Source organism: Psammomys obesus, unplaced genomic scaffold (assembly GCF_907164565.1).
Source record: "Psammomys obesus unplaced genomic scaffold, mPsaObe1.curated_primary_1811, whole genome shotgun sequence".
Taxonomy (NCBI): Eukaryota; Metazoa; Chordata; class Mammalia; order Rodentia; family Muridae; genus Psammomys; species Psammomys obesus.
Window position 1 is genome coordinate 26,353,697 of NW_026590062.1, and position 19,536 is coordinate 26,373,232.

At 46.7% G+C, this 19,536-nt stretch overlaps 1 protein-coding gene across 2 annotated transcripts in view; it reads left to right on the top strand.

Annotated features, from left to right (window-relative positions):
* Window positions 1–3,604, top strand: part of Dlg5 (discs large MAGUK scaffold protein 5) — a 111,907-nt gene extending 108,303 nt beyond the window's left edge. For both annotated transcript variants that reach the window (XM_055605816.1, XM_055605817.1), the window contains 3 exons: window positions 56–165; window positions 677–786; window positions 1,872–3,604. In XM_055605816.1, the coding sequence (XP_055461791.1) occupies window positions 56–165; window positions 677–786; window positions 1,872–1,975 (324 nt within the window). In that variant the 3' untranslated portion in view covers window positions 1,976–3,604. The remainder of the gene's footprint in view (window positions 1–55; window positions 166–676; window positions 787–1,871) is intronic.
* Window positions 3,605–19,536: the final 15,932 nt, after the last annotated feature.

Consider the following 19,536-nt stretch of genomic DNA (forward strand, 5'->3'; position numbering starts at 1 on the left):
GCAGATATGTCCTCTTGCCTGCCCTCCACGTGCACTCTCCACCGTTGTCCCTCAGAACCGGCACTGTCTTCTGGACATAGCCCCGCACGCCATCGAGAGGCTGCACCACATGCACATCTACCCCATCGTCATCTTCATCCGGTACAAGAGCGCCAAGCACATCAAGTAGGTGTCTGGCCCCTTTGGGTCCCATGCTGCAACAGCAGCACTCCCCTCTGACCCTGGACTTGTGTGCAGAGGCGGCGCCAGCCGAACTTAGCACCTCCTCCCTGTTGGGGTACAACCTCACGTTCAGACTACGGCTAGCTTTGTCTGCAGAGGTCCACCTCTGTCCCATCCCCTTTCCTGTCAGCATGTTGTACAGAAGGCCAGAGGAACTGGGCAGCCTGAGCTAAGTCCAGCTCTGTGCTGGTAAGCTCCTGGTGCCCATGTTTGGAGCCAGCTAGTGTGTCTGCCGGCTTTGACCCTGTATTGGGGTACTGGGATGCCCAGATTTCCTGTCAGCCCACAGTTCCCATACAGCCTAGAGACTGTTGATATAGGGGAAAGCACTCTACATCCTTTGCTGTACCTAGCCCTCTCCTGTCTTCATGGAGCTCCCTGACACTCTGGACCAAGGAAGAAAGGAAGGAAGATAGGTTCAAGACTCATTCTACTTCCCTGGCTGCTCTTACAGGGAACAGAGAGACCCTGTCTACCTAAGGGACAAGGTGACACAGAGGCATTCCAAAGAACAATTTGAGACAGCACAGAAGATCGATCAGGAGTATAGCAGGTACTTCACAGGTAAGTGGGTACTAGCCCAGCCAGGTGCCAAGGCTTTCCTCAGGTGACATTCTTAAGAATGACAGGCTGGGCTGAGCTGCCCCATACTCGTTATATATTCTGCCCACAGACCCAGGCCAGTGTCAGAGCTGTTCCAGGTGGCAGGGTTACACAAACTGTCCTTTGGGCATGGTCTGACCTCATCTGCAATGTGTAGTAGGAGCTGTCTGAGCACAAACACTCAGCAGCATGATTGCAGTGACCCCAGGCAAGTTGGGAACCCAAGAACCCAGGTAGACAGTAGTGCAGGCAGCTGCCTAGCCTGAGTGCTGCCTAGGGTCACTCCTTTTGGGGGATGAAGGGTGAGGTGGGCTTGGTAAAGCAAAGCCAGTCTCATTATCTCTGGTTGCCAAATGGGCCACCCTGTGGATGAATGTTTCCCGCCTCCCTGCCTCTACTGGGCAAAATCAGCCATTTGTAGGAGCTAATGGGGCCACTTTAGCACATCACAGAAGGGTTAGGATCTCGGTGAGCTCTTTTAGGGGGACAACTCTGGTCCCATTTTCATTTCCAGCTTATCACAGACAAGTGGACCAATAGAAAAAAGAAAATGTTTTTTAAAAAATGCCCAAACTTAAACTTATTTAATATTAAGTAGAAATACAATTATGTAAACTGTGTTATTTTCTGAATGTTGGTCCTCTGGAGGTGTGCTCTGTCCACTGTGCCTTGGAGTAGTGCTAGCCTGCCAACCTGGTCACCTGTCCTTTCCCAACTCCTGCCTGTCCCCTGCAGAGCCCTGCTGCAAGTGGGCTCATCCTAGCATGCTGCCCAGTGTTCATTTGCATTCACCAGTACAGGGCAGGCCAGATCCTGCCCTACCTCCCCCAGTCATTGTGGTGGGCAGTTTGTAAACTGTCAATTTACTAAGGGGGTGATTTCTCCTTTGCCCAATTTCCTGCTGAAGGAGGAGGGTCATTTGGGAGAGAGTCAAGGAGCCCAGACAAGCTAACAGGAGCACAGGCTGTGTTCCATACCCTTAGTGGGTGGGAATGTCTTATTTAGAGCTGACCTAACCTTCTTGTGTTTGATGGGCTTCTCTGCAGGGGTCGTCCAGGGTGGAGCCCTGTCAGTCATTTGTGCTCAGATACTGGCAATGGTCAGCCAAGAGCAAAGTAAAGTCCTGTGGATTCCCGCTTGCCCACCCTAGCAGAAAACTCTGCCAGAGGCACCTTCATGACCGGATGGTGGGGACAGCTGTATGGCTCTTTTCCAGCCAATAGAGGTCTGTCTGTGGACAAGATGGGAAGGACCCGGAACCAGGAGGATCTCAGGAACACCTCCTTTGTTAGATGGAGAACCACAAAGATTTGGGCCCAGCTGGTGGATGGCACTACTCAAACATGCTCTTTAAAACAAAAAGCAGAAACACGACAGACTTGACCCTCCCATAGCCAGCCGAGCAGGGGTGCTGTGCCCAGGACCTTGCTGATCACAAGTTTACAAGCCTTTTCTAAGTATTTGGTTGTCTATGTTTACTTGAATGGCTCCATGTTGTTGGTGCCCAGCCCCTGATCCCGACCCCTCTGTCACTCACTCCCTGTTGGTTTGATGTTCCTGTCTTACATAGGACAATTCTAGAACCTGGGGGCAGGGAGGCTGCTTTGCTACAGGAGGTTCTTGTCAGTGGGACCAGAGTTTTGACAGACTTCCTGCTCCTCTGTGGCCCTTCTCCTGGAAGTCATCACAAATTCAGGTGCTCAGACCACTGTTGGTACCAGAACCAGTGCCTTGGTGGGGCCAACTTGACATGGCAGTACTTTCCTCCCACACTGGGAAGGCAGCTTTGGCGTTCTTGCAGATTCACCTCTTGGCCTTCCTCCTGCCTTCCTGGCCTCTTGTTTCTTCTCCAGTTGCTGTTTATATTAAACATCACGAATAGTCCCACAGGGCTTCATGGTTTCTCAGCAGGGGCATGGGCATGCCATCAGTTCCCTCTAGACTCTGAGATGCCCAGCAGCCTTTGTCAGTTCATGGTTGCAAAGTAACCCTTACCGGGCATGGGTGTGCCAGCTCTTTTTGGCATGGAACTATTCATGTTACAGACTTTGAAATGAGAGCTTGTAGTGGGTATAATGGTTAGACTGGTCTACTGAAAATGTAAGAAGAAAATCTGGGAGCTTTTGCATCTTGGTTACAACAACATTCTCAACCTGAACTCCACGAGGACTCTTCCATTTTTTGTTGGGTTTCTGGGTTTTGGTTTGTGTTTTTAAATTTATCCCTGCCCTTGCCCCAGCCCCTACTTTTCTGATGCCAGATCTATCTGCTAAAGAGCTGATGCTGTCCCTTCTTCAACTGTGTGTCCTCTTGATAGGTACTGTACTGGGTTCCACATGTCATTGGGGTAGGACCTATATTTTAATACCGTTCCTAACATTTCATTTTGCTAGCAAAAAAATTCTTGATTTCATTTTATTCTTTGTAATTCTAGATGTTAGATTGTAGTTTAGCCATTATTGACGTTTTTTACAAAGGGATATATTTTCTTGCACAGCTGTTTAAAAAAAGAGAGACGACAGTTGCAGCCCTCAAGGCTGTTCTGTGCCTTAGAGGCACATTTTCTAGCTCAGACAACTGAGAATAGCTGCACCTCACTCTCAAGGTCTCACTCACACAGCTGTGGGACAGGGGCTGTTTCCCTGGTCGTAGGCCTGCTTCAGTGTTCGGCAGGCAGGCAGGCATGGATCTGACAGGTGGGACGTGCTGTACTAAAATGTTACTTTGTATCAAAAACAAAACAGACTTCAGTACAACAAATAAAGGTCAGTTTGTGTAACCTGTGTGTGCAGATTCTGGTGATGGCTATCTAGCCATTCTGCTTAACCAGCATGTAGCCTCTTCCCTCTCCTCACCTTTACTCCAGAACCAGGCCTGAGTTGCTCCTGTGAATAGGGGCCTGTGTAGCTTCTCATCACCGGGCCCCAATGCTGTACTGGAGCCTACAGTCCTCTGGCTCATGATTAAGGCTCACTGACAATCAGTAGGCCATTATCTGAAGCATCCACCTCTGCCTGACTCCCGTCATGCTCTCCGTCATCTGCCAAGGGGTGCATTGGGTTGAGGGCTGCAGCTGAGCACCCCTCTGGTCCTCATGTTAGGAGTCAAGCTGTGTTGTGAGAAGCAAAGTTGAATGAACTGAATAGCAAAGAGGAATGAGCATCTTGGGGGAAACCAGAGTGTCCACATCTGGTGTGCTATATGGAGCCTTGGGTTGGAAGTGCCCTCCATGGCTTTGGACACTGTTATAAAAACCTCAGAGAGTCATTCTGTGACACCCAGAACTGCAGAGCCCCAGAAGCAGCCTACATAGGAGGTAAGTCTGAGTACCAGGTACTGGAAGAAGTAGGAAAGTAGGCAGAGAGGCATGGCCTATCGTTACGAGGAGGCAGGCTCAGGTCTAGAGTAGAGCCTGCCTCTGCTACTCCTTTTTTATGTGTGTGTGTGTGTGTGTGTGCGCGCTTCTGTGCTCACACTTGCCTATGTGTATGTGAAAGTCAGGGATCATCTTCAAGAGTCTTTCATTAGCACTATCTTATTTGTTTACATAGGGCCTCTTGTTGAACCTGGGCCTCACTAATTTCCTAGACCTATCTGGCCATTTTGTCCCAAAGATTCTCCCATCTCTACCTTCACAGTTCCGGGGTTACATATTTACATTGCCACCATTGGCTCTTTTTATTTTCATTTTTTAAACATGGGATCTGAACTTGGTTCTCATGGCTGCACACCAAGCGCTTTACCTACTGAGCAGTCTCCCCAGTTCTTCTCTGCGCCTTCTGTTTGTGGGTGCCAGGGGCAGATGCTCTGCCAAAGCCCCTGCCAGTGTGGTGGTCAGACTGGTAGGGGCAGGCTTAGTGTTGATGCCCTCCCTCATTCCTTCCTGTGGCATCGAGTTCCAGCATGGCCTTTTCCACACCCTACAGAGCTGTGTGGAATGCTGGCACATGAAGGGGGGTGGGCTCGGCTTGCCCTGTCTTGTCCAGATGCCGATAGCCACAGACTCTTTTCTAAAGCACGGAGGACTAGCAGGGCAGCCCCATGGCTATGCTGTAAGCAGCCACAAGAGGGGACACGTGAGCTTTCAAGGTTTGTTTTGCCACACCCAGTGTGGCCACAGCCCACTGGATATGGCCACAACTAGGATATGCCCAACTAGGATATGCATGGCATAGCTTGGATCACGCTTGAAAGGTCAAGATGACTATGGTACCCTCAGCCTTGGTATTTGTGCCCAAAGAGAGTGAAACATGGGTGGCCTATCAGTTACTTTTCCTTGTGAACAACAACCTGACAGAAAGCGGTGTGAGGAAGGGCTTATTCTGGCTTACAGTTGGGGATCGTTGCGTCATGGTAGAGAAGGAATAGAAGCAAGATCAGGAGGCTGGCTAGATGCCTCTGCAGTCAGGAAGGGAAGGGAAGAGGACACAGGAACTGGGGCCTTGCTATACAGCATCGAAACCCACTTCCTGGTGATCTACTTCCCAATCAATGCTCCACCTCCTATAGGTTCTACAACCTTCACAAACAATGCCACTACCTAGAGATCAACTGTGCAAACACATGAACCTCTGGGGGAAATTTCACATTCAAACCACAACCTCTAAGGTCACTTCCATGCCATGGTTTAGGATTCTAGAATGCAGGGAGGGCATAGTTCTGGAAGTAAAGACTTGCAGAAGTGTCACTGTGAGGCATGGGAGCTGGAACCCAGCAGGTCTGGAGGCTGGGCCTTTCTCCCTGGCTAAGAACAAGTCTTGAAATTGACAATAAAGCTGTGGGAGGGTGGGGTTTATTCTGGGAACTTGAGTGACCACCCCCTTTGATATTGGCAGAACCAGAGGTCTCACTGGGTCATATATGTCAAGGATTAAGAGAAACAAAGAAATGTACTGTATGAGGGGTTACAGAGACAGCCCTGGAAGGATGGTCCTCTCAGGGAGGGCAGGGCTCCAGAGACAGAAGCATGGGTAGGCAAGGTCCTTCTTCACTACAACCTTCCATTGACTGTCTTCAACTTTTGTAGTCCTTTAATCTAACCTATCCTTCATATCTATTGTTTGTCCATCTGTCTGTCTATTCTATTTGTCTGTATCTATTCTATCATCCATCTATTTATTTATCTATGATCTGTCTATCATCCATCTTGATTAATTCTTTGATAGAAGAGACAGTACATTTCTTTTATACTGCTCACATTCGCTAAGCTAATGCTAGCACTCACTGGCAAGAGCTGGTGCAATAGTGGCACAAATGTGGGAATAACCAGCCATCCTCTAATTGGATATAAGGCCCACTCCATGAGATGGAACCCATGCCCGATGCCTGACACTTCACACTTCACACTGCAAGGACAGCTAAGAACCTGAGACAAGATAGGCTATGGGCCTAGGGAAAAACCAAATAGTATTGTTTTGCTAAAGGAACCTAGTAATAAAATGTCTTCAGGCAGTATTCTGCAATCTCTATAGATCAGTGCCTCACTCAGCCATCATCAGAGAAGCTTCCTCTTGCAGTAGGTAAGGACTAACACAGAGGCACACAATTGGACAATGTGCAAAGAGTAAGGGATTTTGGAAGATTCAGTTCTAAATAGGATGTCTTCACCAAATCCCTGCACACTCGGGGCTTAGGGAGCTATGCAGAAGATGAGGCAGAAAGATTGTAAGAGCCAGAAGGGATGGATGACACCAAGGAAATAGTGTCTTCCAGACACAGTAGGACCAACACACATGTGAACTCACTGAGACTGTGATAGCATGCACAGTGCCACCACAGGTTCAAGTCAGATGGGGTGCCCGTGTTGCGAGGAGACATGGACACAAGCTCTCATGGCTAAAGGGGGACGTGGACATGAGCTGTCATAGCTAATCATGATGCTATCTGTAATTGACAGCAACTTGCAAAGGAAAAGTTAGTTTTCTCCATTGAGACTCCATACTTATATTAAACGCACTGAAAGACAGGACCCATGCCCAGGAGTTGACAGCCAGCACACAATTAACTCAATGGTACTTTTGAAGACTTTTTGTCTCATGTTGGTTTGTTTGAGTTTTTGTTGTTGTTGTTGTTTTTCTCTTACTGGTCTTTTGCTTGTATATTATGGTTTCTGATTTGTGTTTTTATGGGTTGTGTTTTTATATGTATTTCTTTTTTTTAATCTTCTTGTTTGCCTGTTTTGTTTTGTTTTGTTTTCTAAAAAGAGACAGAAAGAAAGGCCTTAGAGTTGAGTGGGAAAGTGGGGAAAACTGACCAGAATATATTGTATGAAAAAAAAAAGAGAGAGAAGCAGGTAGATACTGTGAGTTTGAGCTAGCTTGTTCTACGTAATGAGTTCCAGGCCAGCCAGGGCTACATAGTGAGAGAGAACTTGTATTCAAAAGAAAAGGAAGGAAGGAAGGAAGGAAGGAAGGAAGGAAGGAAGGAAGGAAGGAAGGAAGGAAGGGTGAGCCAGTATAGATTTATTATTTGTTGGGTCATAATTGGGAAAAGAGATTAACAAAAGTTCAATAATGGTTTTCCTACCTGCCTCAGGGTGCTCTCAGGGAGAGAACACCTGATTTTGGAGGGTCATCTTATGGATATGGATGGCTCCCATAACCAAGAAGGACAAGGCTTCAGAGGTGTCTGCCTTTACCTGTGTGTGCTCCCCAGCTACACTTATGTGAAAACTGTTAACCACAATCAACACAGCCCTGTAAGTGGAGGCTAGGCACCTGGCAAATTTGACCCTGTCTTACAAAGATAACAAGTTGTAGAATGGACAATATTATGAATGATCTCTACCTCTAGAGTTCAGTTTCCTTTTTTTTTTTCAAATTTAGATCATGCTCAAGTGCAGAGAAAAAAGTCAAGTTTTTTGTTTTTGTTTTTGTTTTTGTTTTTTTGTTGTTGTTGTTTTTAAGGTCCTATCCTGCATCAAACTGATATAACTCAGAGGAGTCTAATTCTTAATTATGTAGGAAACTGTGTTAGGTTCAATTTTGGAGCATTAGAATCCACCTCTAAGACAGGAACTCCATAAGGAGAACAACAGAGCCAAAATACCTGGGCCCAGGGGCCCTGCAGAGACCGATACCCCAACCAAGGACTATACATGGAGAGAACCTAGACCCCCTGTTCAAGGAAGCCCATAGACTGCTCAGTTTCCAAGTAGGTTCCCTAGTAAGGGGTACAGGGGCTATCTCTGACATGAACTCAGTGGCTGGCTCTTTGATCACCCTCCCCTGGGGGGTTCAGCCTTGCCAGGCTACAGAGGAAGATAATGCAGCCAGCCTTGATGAGACCTGATAGGCTAGGGTTAGATAGAAGGGGAGGAGGCCCTTCCCTGTCAGGAAAGGACATAGGGAGAGAAGAGGGAAAGTGAATGGGACTGGGAAGAGACGAGGGAGGGGGCTTCAGTAGAGATACAAAGTGAATAAATTGTAATAAATAGACAAAATTAATAATAAAAAAGAAGAAAGGAAGGCATGGGCCTGGAGGGATGGCTCAGCAGTTAAGAGCTAAGAACAGAGGACACTGGTTCGTCTCCCAGCACCACAACTGACTATAATTTCAAGGAGCTGGACACTCTCCTCTGGCCTTCTCCATCACCAGGCACACACAGAGTGCACAGACACACATGCAGGCAAAACACCCATACACATAATGAGTTTAAAAAAATAAGAGAGATGCTGCTAAGGGCACTCCCTTCAGTTTTGGGTCTATTTTCTAGTCAGCATGTCCTTAGTTGGAGGAGATTGCTCTTAGCATGGCCTAATACATCTTCCTGGGGGAGCCTTACTGAGTGTTAGGAATATCCATGTCCAAAGAGCCAAGACCCTGTGTAGTGATAATTTAAAAAAAAAAAAACAAAAACTCAGAAATGTTATGGGAATGTGTTTTTGTTTTAATCTCAGTTGTGGGACATGGTACTGCTTCAGATTGTTCACAAGCAGCTGACCATGTTCTGCCTCGTGTTCTAGCAAGGGGCATGATTTTTGCCAGATTCAGACAGTTTCTGCAAGTGTTTGATGTTTAGAGTTCGGGGCACCCTTGAGAGGGTATATTGATGCTAGATCCCCAAGCATAGCTGTGGCAGCTGCTGCTGCTGCTGCTGCTGCTGCTGCTGCTGCTGCTGCTGCTGTTACTGGTTGCTGATTGCTTGTTGCAGTTTGTTGAGGTTTGTCATGTGCAAAGAGACAAGAAGAAATTGAATATCTTGATAGCTAAGATCAAACTTTCCCCAAGGAACTTGATACTCCTAATCATCAGGAAGTAGTCTAAGAAAAATGATGCCCCTTTCCCCCTATCCCTATTTCTCTCCTACCTAGTGTTCGGTGGTTGGAAGGGTAGAATAAGGATGGAGAAGGGTGGAAGAGAGTAAGGAAGCCACAAAGTAGCAAACATAGGATACAAGTGGCACCCAGACATGTAGCTAGACAGAATGGGAACTCTAAACGTTGTAGAGGAAACAGCAGGGAAAGAAGGGATGGATATTTTGTTTCAAGATATCAGCAAAAGGTTTAGTGTGACTACTACTACTGAGCTATTTACCACCTTGTACCCAGAGGAGATTTTTCCGGTTTTTTGTTTTTTCCTCTTCCTATATTCTGTTTAAAAAAGAAAAAATTGGGAGAATGGCTGAGCAGTTGGAAAAGTTTAAGGTAGAAGTGGAGCGACCTGAGAAACAAAACAACAATAAAATGGCTGAAATGGGAAAACCAAAAACTCTACTCTCTGGTTTTTGAAAGGGTTGCAGAGTTGGCTGTGCAACTGGAGAGGTTTTGGGTGCAAGTGGACACACTTGGGAAACAAATAGCACTAAAAACAAAACAAACAACAACAACAAAAAGGAGATTAAAAAGGCTCAGACCCAGTGACTGAGCGAGAGAACAGGAGTTTCCCCTGTGAGGAAAGAGGGAAACAAACTGTGCTAGAAGGCAGGTCTCAGCCCCACCCAGTGCCATGCACTTTTTTTTTTTTTTCCCAGTCCCCACAGCTCCTTGATGGGATGAGTTTCTGGGTGTATATGGCTGGGAGGAGGAGGCCATGCAGGGCAACAGGGTCAAAGGAAGTCTGAAACAGCTCATTTTGAAAGAAAGGGTTAATCTCAAACTAACTGTTCTGCCAGGAATAGAAGAGGGGTGGCCTGGGATTGTAAAACCACCCTCAGTTTTCCCAATAATCACACAGCACATACCTGCTAATGGTATGGATCATGATTATAATGAAATAGGGTGATATCGTATAGAATGATAGATCTAAGGCATTTTAAAGAGACCCTGATTTCTTATGGCATGCATTCATTTGTATGGCATTGCATGCATACAAATTCTAAGTAACTGGACTACTGAAATAGATTGTTTCCCAGAACTGGAAGAGGCTGGTAACAGCTGTGCTTGAAGCCACTCAGCAGTCACAGAGGTTAACGTGGTAGAAGAAAGAGGCTCTGAATATTGAACATTGAAATAGAGCGAGGAGAACAAATATTGTCAAATATTCAAAGATCAGTTGCTGGGTAAAGCGCCGCATTCTGACCCACAAGAACAGATTCAATTTGTTGATGTTAAAATAGAACAATTTCTCTTGGCAGCTTTAAGAGCTTAGGACAAAGTTGAACTTGGAAAAAGTCCACCTCATTTACAAATATTATACAAGACTGGAGAAGCCTTCACTGAATTTTTTTTTTTTACATAAATAAGTCTCAGCTATGAACAAAGTCCTATCAGACCCTGATGCATGACACGTGTTGATAGAAACCTTGGCATATGAAAATGTGAATACTGAATGTAAAAGAGTTACTAGATGGTTAAAGGCATGAGCAGCACCTGTGGACAAATGGATAAGGGAAATGACTGATAATGGTTCTCATGTGTACCATACTTAGGTCATAGGTCAAGCCATAGCTAAAGGTCTCAGATAGCAAAATGTCCATTACTTCAATTGTGGGAAGTCCAGTCAATTGCGAAGAGACTGTGATGAAGTCACTAAAGATCTCAGATCTTAAAATGCTGGGTGCAGTAATTGTGAGAAATACAGTACTTTGTGTGGGAAAGTGAATAAGCCATTTCTAGCTGCAATGGGTTTAAATACAAGGCGGAAAGAAGAAGCCTAAGCTTTCAGGGTGTGCATGCAATGTGGCAAGGGCTGCCATTGGAGCAATGAGTGTAGTACAGGAGAGAGAGCAAAGGGAATTTCTTACCACTGAGACGCGGCTTTAGGGGCCAGGCTCATGGCTCTGCAGCAAAAATTACAAGCCACTTCTGGAATTAGCAGCATATGTATGATAAGGATATGCTAATGTCAGAATGGAAGCCTGCAAAGGTTTTGTTTTGGGGACATGGGTTTGCTTATGTTTCTGCAGAAGTTAAAAGCTGTGAATACCATCAAAACTTATAAGTAATTGAGCAGGAGAGGTCTCCTGAAAACTTTGATCACTGATTCATAAAGCGTTTAATTCATCAAAAATGTCTTTGTTTATATTTTGTATTTTTCACTAAGCACAGCACAATTAATGGCTTAAGAAAGAAGAGGGAAATGTGAGAATTTTTGGTTTCTTTAAAACACAGAAATGTTATGGGAAGATGGTTTTGTTTTAATCTCAGGTGTGGGACATTATGCTTCAGATTGCCCAAGCAGCTGACTTATTTGCTTTGTGCCCTAGCAGAGGCATGGCGTTGCCAGCTGCAGAAAGTTCCTGCCAGTATATGACATTTAGAATTCTGAGGACTCTTGCGAGGGTATAAACGCTAGAGCCCTGAGCGTGCTTGTGGGCAGCGGTGGTGGCTGCTGCTGGTGCTGGTGGTGGTTGCTAGTTGCTATTGTTGTAATATGTCAAGGGACCATAAGAAGAAACTGAATATCCTTATGGCAAAGATCAAACTATCCCCAAGGAACTCATCACCCCTAATCAGAAGGAAGTAGTCTAACAATAATGACAATTCCTCTCCCCTCTCTCCCTCTTTCTCTCCTACCTAGTGTTGGGTGGTTGGAAGGTTGGAATAAGTGTGGAGAAGGGTGGAAGAGAGTAAGGAACCCACAAAGTAGCAAATTCCATCTACACTCCTGCTATTTTCATTTAAATTGGCCTTAATTTATTCTGTCTGCATTTTGCCTGGTTAATTCTTATTTGCCTGTGCAGGACCCACCATCTATTAAGAACCTCTGGAGTAAATATTAGACCTCATGTGGTATCCCAGGGAAGTTTCTCAGGCCCCATCTTGAGTGGGTAGCAGTTGTGTTCTTATGCTCCATCAGTTAATGAACTAAACAGGAAAAGCATTGAGGGCAAAGTGAAAGTAAAGTTATTGGCAAGTACTACAGACTCCTCCAGGTGAGGGAGGGTCCCAGAGCTAGACCACAACTTTAAAAGGAGGTGGGAGTCTCTTCTCTATTGCTGGGCTTTAGGATTCTCATGTACCCCTCTGATACAGGAATTGGGTCTCCAACTTTCATCCTTGAACATGGAAAAGCTATAGGATCTCAGACTGTCTTCATGCAGGGTTACATAAACCACTGCTGATTGGTTGGGTTAGAATAGCAACAATCTCACCTCCACCAAATTTCCCTTTCCTTTTTGGTGTAACGGTGAGACAGCAACTTACTTTTGGGGAAATGAAAACTTATTGCAGGGAACAACAGCAATAACAAAACAAAAGAAAACAACAACAACAAAAAAAAAAAAACAGAGGAGGTCACCGTTTCTTTCCTCCATATGGTGATCTTGATTGCTCTATGTGTGTGGTCCTTTTACTGCTTGAAGGTCCTTGTTAGTGGCTAGGGTCAGTTTGTTAACCTATAGTCTGCAAGGCCTAGGCCTATTGTATTTTGATCTGGTCTTTTTCCTTTTCCTGGGCCCTCACCTCCCTAGTTCTCTTGCATTGTCCAGCACCAAGAACCCCAGCCTGGACCTGAGCCAAGGGCCTAAAGAGACCCGAGACCTGGCTGACATCAGAGTCTCCCACCACTCCAGCACACTGCCCTTCAGCATCTACCTTGGTAAACACCACAGGGGTGCTCATATTCCAGTGTCCTCAGAGTGGTTTCTCTTCCTCCTTGGCCTGAGTTTAGGCTCTACCAGCCCACCAAGAAGTCAGGTGCCTCTCCTCTTAGCCTCTCTGTCACATCTAAACTGTGCCCAAAGCTACTGCTTTACCCGAAGCCTCTGCGGTAGCTGTGTGATTGTTTTAAATGTCCCCTTGGACATTCTCTTTCTCCCTGACCCTGAGTTTTTCAGTCATTCTGGGTGGCCACTGCTGCTTACTCCAAGATAGTATATCCATGAGGACACTCACGTTGCCTGCTATTAAGACCCTGAGGACACGGTTGGTGGCCTGCATCACTGAGCTAACTGTCAAGTTTTGGTCTGGAAGTGAGGCATGTGCCCCTGTTCTGGAATAGTTCTGGCATGATCTCATTAAACTTTTGTTAATGCCAAAATAACTGTCATGACTGTCCTGGGCTCCCAACAATGATAAGAACTAGGCATTCCTTCCAGTGCCCAGCTTCTCTGGGGTCCCCTGGGCTCAGCTTCTAGTCATCTCAGTCAGTGGGCGAGTGTTTCCTGAACCCTGCCCTTAACAGGTGCTATGAGGACATGAGACAATATGGAGCCCAGGGTCAGGATTACAAGCCATGTGATGGGCTCATGTGTCGATAGCAGATTCAGTGGTACCCGTCCCCTTTACATCACATCCCAAATGTGGAACTTCTCCTGTCCGCTTGAGCATCAACACCCCATCCTCATGTCACGAGCCTCAGACCTCAGCCTCAACATTGACCGGAATTGGTGTCAACCTTGCATCCTGTGCCTGCCCCCTACACACACACACACACACACACACACACACACACACACACACACACTACCCTGGGAAGCAGAGAAAGGACGGGCCAAATGTGCATGAGTGTCTGTGACTAGGGAAACTGATTGAACAGCACACTGGATTGGTGGTGGAGTCTTGGAAGTGGAAGCATCCATATCTGGAAAGCACTGTTTATATTGGACATGGGCCCCTGGTGCCTATAGTTTGGGTCCCCCAGCATCCAGATGGGATCATGGCTTAGCATATCACTTTTACATCCCATGGGATATTTGTTTTTCAGGAGCTATAGCATGCCTGGCCTAGAGGGGAGGTAGGCCATGTGTAGAGATAGCAACAGGTACCTGCTGGCCAGCAAGGATGGAAGTTCCAGACTCCCAGAAGAAAGCAGGGGTTCAGCAGTAGCCACATGGTGTAGTCTAGACCTGTCGTATCATCTGGTGATGGTTTCTGTCTGCCACAAGAGCTGCTTGCACCCGAGTTTCCAGGCACCAGTTAGGATGCCGCTGCAAGCCTCTAACCATGCAGGTTTCCAGCAAGCCGTGGCTTTTCTCTGCACAGCACAGTCTGTAGTGCTTAAGGGTTGTCCGTATCATTCAGAGTAAATATCTGAGAAAGAGTCTCCATTAATGAGTCAGTCCAGAGTAATTGCCAGGCCTATGAATCAGACTTCATAACCCCCTAACCTGCTCTGAGGCCCTCTCTGCCTTATCATCAGCCTTACCACTAGAAGTGAGGTTTGCCCTGCCTACCTTGCTTCTTAGTAAGCACGATCCCCTCCTCTTCCCAAATGCTCAAGCATAATGGGTCACCAGACCACCTCAGGAAGCTGTCCTACAACAGCTGGGGGCAAGCTGAGGGCAGCCAAGAAGGACTGCGTTGCTTTGTGGAAGAGGTATAGCAGGAAGGTCAAATCTGAGTTTCCTGGAGCAACCAGGGAAGAGACAGAACCTCCTGAAGCAGACAGAGATGCTGACCCAGCAGAGGCACTGGAGCACCGCTGTGAACTCTTTCAGAGGAGGTAGGAGCCCAGGGTAGGAGTAAGCAGAAGAGGAAGGAAGCCTAATAGGTCTTCTTTGCCCAGGACCTTTAACCTCTATGGCCTCAGGTCATCTTCAAGGCTCTTAGTCAAAGCTGGGGTCAGGGCAGGGAACCACACTTCATAATACTGTGCTGGTTCAGTCACCAAGAACTGCCCAGGAAACATTTGGTTTGGCCCTTAATCCATCTTGCATTTATGTAAGCAGAGCTCTGTGTGTTCTGAGCATAGATCTCCCCTTAAACCTTCCTCTCTGTCCACCTGGTAGTGGGAAAATTAATTGTCAGGGTAGAGCATTCCCTAGAATTTTATTTTTATTCAGGAACATTACTTTTAGAGACATAACACCCACTCTCAGGCAGTACTGCATATACTGAATTCCTGCATGGTCCTAGCTCTCCTCTCAGGAGGCTTATAAGTTTTCCCTTGTGATGTGTTCACTGGGTAGGAGCAGGCTTGGGGATTGATAACTTGAAAAATTCTTAGAACCTTCACTAAAGTGTTCTGTAGCTGATCTCAAGAGGCCCAGGATGCAATTTCCCAAACTCAAGTCCTCAGTAAACACTGCTTCTCTCTCTCTCTCTCTTTCTCTCTCTGTGTGTGTGTGTGTGTGTGTGTGTGTGTGTGTGCGTGTGTGTGCGCGTGTGTTGGACCCCATGCAGGATCAGTGTTGTCAAGCACACATTTGGGGAAATGCTGTTTTAAGTGTGGCATTTCTACATTTTGCATGTTGCCTGGGTGCCTGGAGCCCCGTGGCTAGGAGAACTAAACAAGAGATTTATGACCTTGGCCAGTTGCCCAGGTTGTAAAGCTATATATGTGTGTGTTATTACTATCTGCAACATAAGGAGGTTGGCCAGTAAATCTGAAAAAAAAAAAAAAAAAAAAGGAGCAGTTGCTGCTAAAAAGGGAGCATTTTCCATGGGAGGTAGGGTACTCAATGGAAGTTTCTGGAAATCCATGAAAGCCGTGCAATGTGCCATGCCAAGACAGAGCAAGCTGACTGCCACATGTAGACAGGTAACCTTAAGCAGGATGTCTTGGGCATTGTACTGTGTGAACACTTAAAGTTTAAAAAAGTTTTTCCCTGATAAGTGCTGTAGAAAACTGGGAAGAACAGGACAGTCTGGGAAGGGAGTGAGTGTCATTTTTATTGCTTCTGCTCACCCATAGCATTTAAGCCTCTCTTAGCTATTTTTCAATGTGTAGATGCCTCTAATGGACAGTTTTCTGAGAATCAGTATGTGGTGTGTGTGTGTGTGTGTGTGTGTGTGTGTGTGTGTGTGTGTGTGTTTGAGACAAGCTCTCTCTATGTCTCCCAGGCTAGATTCAAACTTTTGAGCAGCTAGGACCACAGGTTTGTATCACTCCATCCAAATTAACAATATGACAAGAGGCAGCATCTCCACAGAGGACAGGAAGATCCTCCTTCCATCCACTTCCAGACCACTTCCTCACCCAGCTTACAGGCACTCCACCAGGAAGTGACCAAGGTTGTAGCCTAGAATCAGGGCCTGCTGTGGGAGCTGGAGCTGCTGCAGTCAGAGCGGCCAGGGCTGGGCACCAACCTCCAGCATGTCCAAATATCAATACAGGCAGAGAGATTCAGAGAGGTGTGGACACACGTGTATACATCAAATGCAAGCTCAGCAGGAACCAGAGTCACTAGGTTATCTTCAAGACAGACAAACTTCAGACAGAAGTGGAGATCAATGATAATGTGACAATGGACCCTAGGAAGATTCTGGAAATTTGTCCAACAGCAGTTCAAGGTACTGTGCTGAGGGCTATAAAAAGCCCACCCTATCCAGAGGTCAGTGTCGTCAAGTATAAGGACTGAGCCTTCCAGGAGGGTGACACGATTGTTGTAAATTGTGAAAGCATGTGGTACAGGGTGCCCTCAGGCAGCTCTAGGCCTATATCTATTGGGAGCATCACAAATGATCATGTGTCCAGGTAAGGAGACAGTGACTCTAGTTTCTCCCTTCCGCCCCCTAGTTGATTGATACTTGCCTGGCCTCTTGCCTTTAGAGTTTACCATTGTGTTTCCTGTCTAAACATGCTGAGTGTGTGCTCAAGGCCAGACTGCTTTTCTTTGAAGGTATCCCACAAGAGAGCAACATATGGGAAGTATATATTTTTTTTTCTGTATATTTTTTAAACACTTACCATGCCAGTCAGTATCTTAGGTCTCTACGCAACAAAAGTTTGGGAAAGACCCAGTAAGTCTGTAGGGCCTATAATGGCCTATAAGGCCAAAGATCAGGATAACTGATGACAGGGGGGAAAAAGTGATATCCAGGGCCCCAGCCAAGGCTGAGATTGGATATGCCAGGCCATCAGAGTAGGAAGAGGTCTCTAAAGAATAGATGCCATTTTAGCTACAACTTGAAGCAGAATTGGGGGTTCTACAGAAGACCAAGTAAGCAAAAACTACTTGGGAGTCAGAGAAGTACAAGGGGGAGACAGATGTACACAAGCACAGTTAAGCACAAGCTCATAAAACAATGCGACTGGGTTATCCTCTAGCAAGACAGGGCACAGCCAGAGGTGGAGTTCAAAGACAGCGTGTCAGTGGGCCCGGGAAGGAAGGACAGGAAGACTCTTGAAACCCTTTGAAAACATTACAAGACATTATGTCAGGAGCTGAAGGGAGCCCCGGAAGAGGCAGATCCACTCATCTGGGAGCAGAACTGAGCCTCTGTGTGTGTAACAGTGCCGGGGATTGCTACGCATTAGGTCGCCTGCCCCTTCCATGTCTCAGCCAACCTTCCTCTGGCTGGAGACAATTCACCAAGAGGGTAAGACCACAGCCAAACAACATCCTGCAGTTGAAAGTGGAGCTACTGGGGTTGGAGCAGGCTGAACTGATGACCAAGCTGGAGAAAAACAGGCAGAAAATTGAAAGTGTAACGGGACAATGTGTACAGCAACTGCCAACAAGCGAGTGACCAGCCAGACCAAGTCCTCTCAGAGCAGGACAGACTGCAGACAAGAATGGAGCTAATCAAGCTCTCAAGAGCAGAACACGCACAAGTCAGCCAGTGAGGAGATGGAGGTAGCTCCTCAGCAGCAGGGCTGTGTAAGGAGGGCTGAGTTAGGGCAGGGGCTTCTTACTGGTGGCTGGGAGGCCTTACCTAGGTCTCTTCTGACCTTGAGCTTCATGACTGGCTTTAGTCTGGGTTCCAGAGGTAGGTTTGTGTCCAGTCATGATCCGGGACTTCCAAGAATTTTATCAAAGGACATGCATAGCAGCTTATTACATTGAAACCTATGCTTGAGTAATCATAGACCATTTATGTGCTAAATGAGAGTCAGTTATGTCTCAGACTGATTTTCTGTGACCAAGATTCCAAGGCTCCGTTTTTGGCTCTTTAGACCTGGTGGCCTAGTGGGTTCAAAAGAATAGCCCTGGAGGCATTGTCTACCAGCCTCATGTGCTCTCAGTAGGTCTGCTCTTTGACAGAGATGTTCCAGGCTTTTGCTGGCACCATGACTTGAGAACCAGCCTCTGGAGGCCAGCATACAGGGCCTGCATCCCTTTTCAATACCTATATAGTAAGGAGAGCCCCTCTGTCTCATAGGGGTTGAATCCAAATTTTAAAAAAAGTTATATAGCACAGCTAAAAACAGCTGCAGGAGACACAGAACTCCATACGATGCCCTAAGAAAGCAGTGATCTTAACAATAGCCAGATGGCCTTCATTGTGCATCAAGCACACGCACACACACACACAGCAACCCCCCCCCCCCACACACACACTATGCACTGTCTCACCCTTCATTCCAGCCCTGTAGGCTCTGTTAACACCCCAAAGGAGGCAGATACTGAAGCACAAAGAGGTCGAGGAACTTGTCTTGGGTCGTGCAGACAATAATAGGCCCAGGGTCTTCTCTGCTCTCCTAGGATGCCTGCCAGGGCTGATAAGAAGGTGGCTATCCATGAATGCCAGTGATGAGCCTAGGAGGATACCAGCATTTTCAGAACAGGCCAGGTGTGTTGATCCCCATTGGCCACCGCAAGAGGAAGTCACAGGGAAAAGAGCTGCCCATCAGGACCATGGGGACCCATCCTTGAACTCAGCTAGTTTCAATGAGGGACATGGACTCTGAAGCATACCTATGACTGCTCCTTAGGACAGAGCTACTTGCTTTTGCAGCCACCTTATCCATTACTCAGGGAACACATCCCTGAGATGTCAAGGCAGTTTCTGTGCCACCTGGCTTATGTCATGCATGGCCTAGTAGAAGCCATGGGTTAGCAGCTCTAGAGATGCCATCTGCAACATGGAGGAGGCGGGGTTGCCATTAGGGAGCTAGCATGGTGTGAGTCAGTGTACTGGTAATATTGGTGTAGTCATCATCCTTCAGAGTGTGAAGCCAACTCAGTTAGGGCAATGATGCAGTTAGGACAACGATGAGAGTTCAAGTATCTCACAACAGGCCCTCAGCTTTGGGCAGCTTGCTGGGTTGACACCTCTCCTGTTCTGCCACTCCAGTATCGTCCTCCAATGGTACTTGTTTCCACAGGGGCTACTGCTGGCCGTCAGTGAACTAGGGTGCTAAATAAAGTCTTTTTCATGGGCTTAATTATAGAAGTCTATGTTAGACTTCATTGAGCCAAGGTAAGTAGCTCTCCACAGATGCAGGCAGGCTCTTTGGCTGTGAAGATGTTCTTTTCAAACACTATCAACACAGTTCCAGTATTCCAACACCGTGCTACTTCTGGGTGTAGGTTGAAACCTGAGACAAGATCTTTGACCACAGAAGAATGTCTGGAGAAAAAAAGCTTCTTTTAGATGCCTCCGTGTGAATGGAGAGGGCAACCTTACCTTACGTGTCAGTCAAAAGACTTGGACAAAGCTCTGA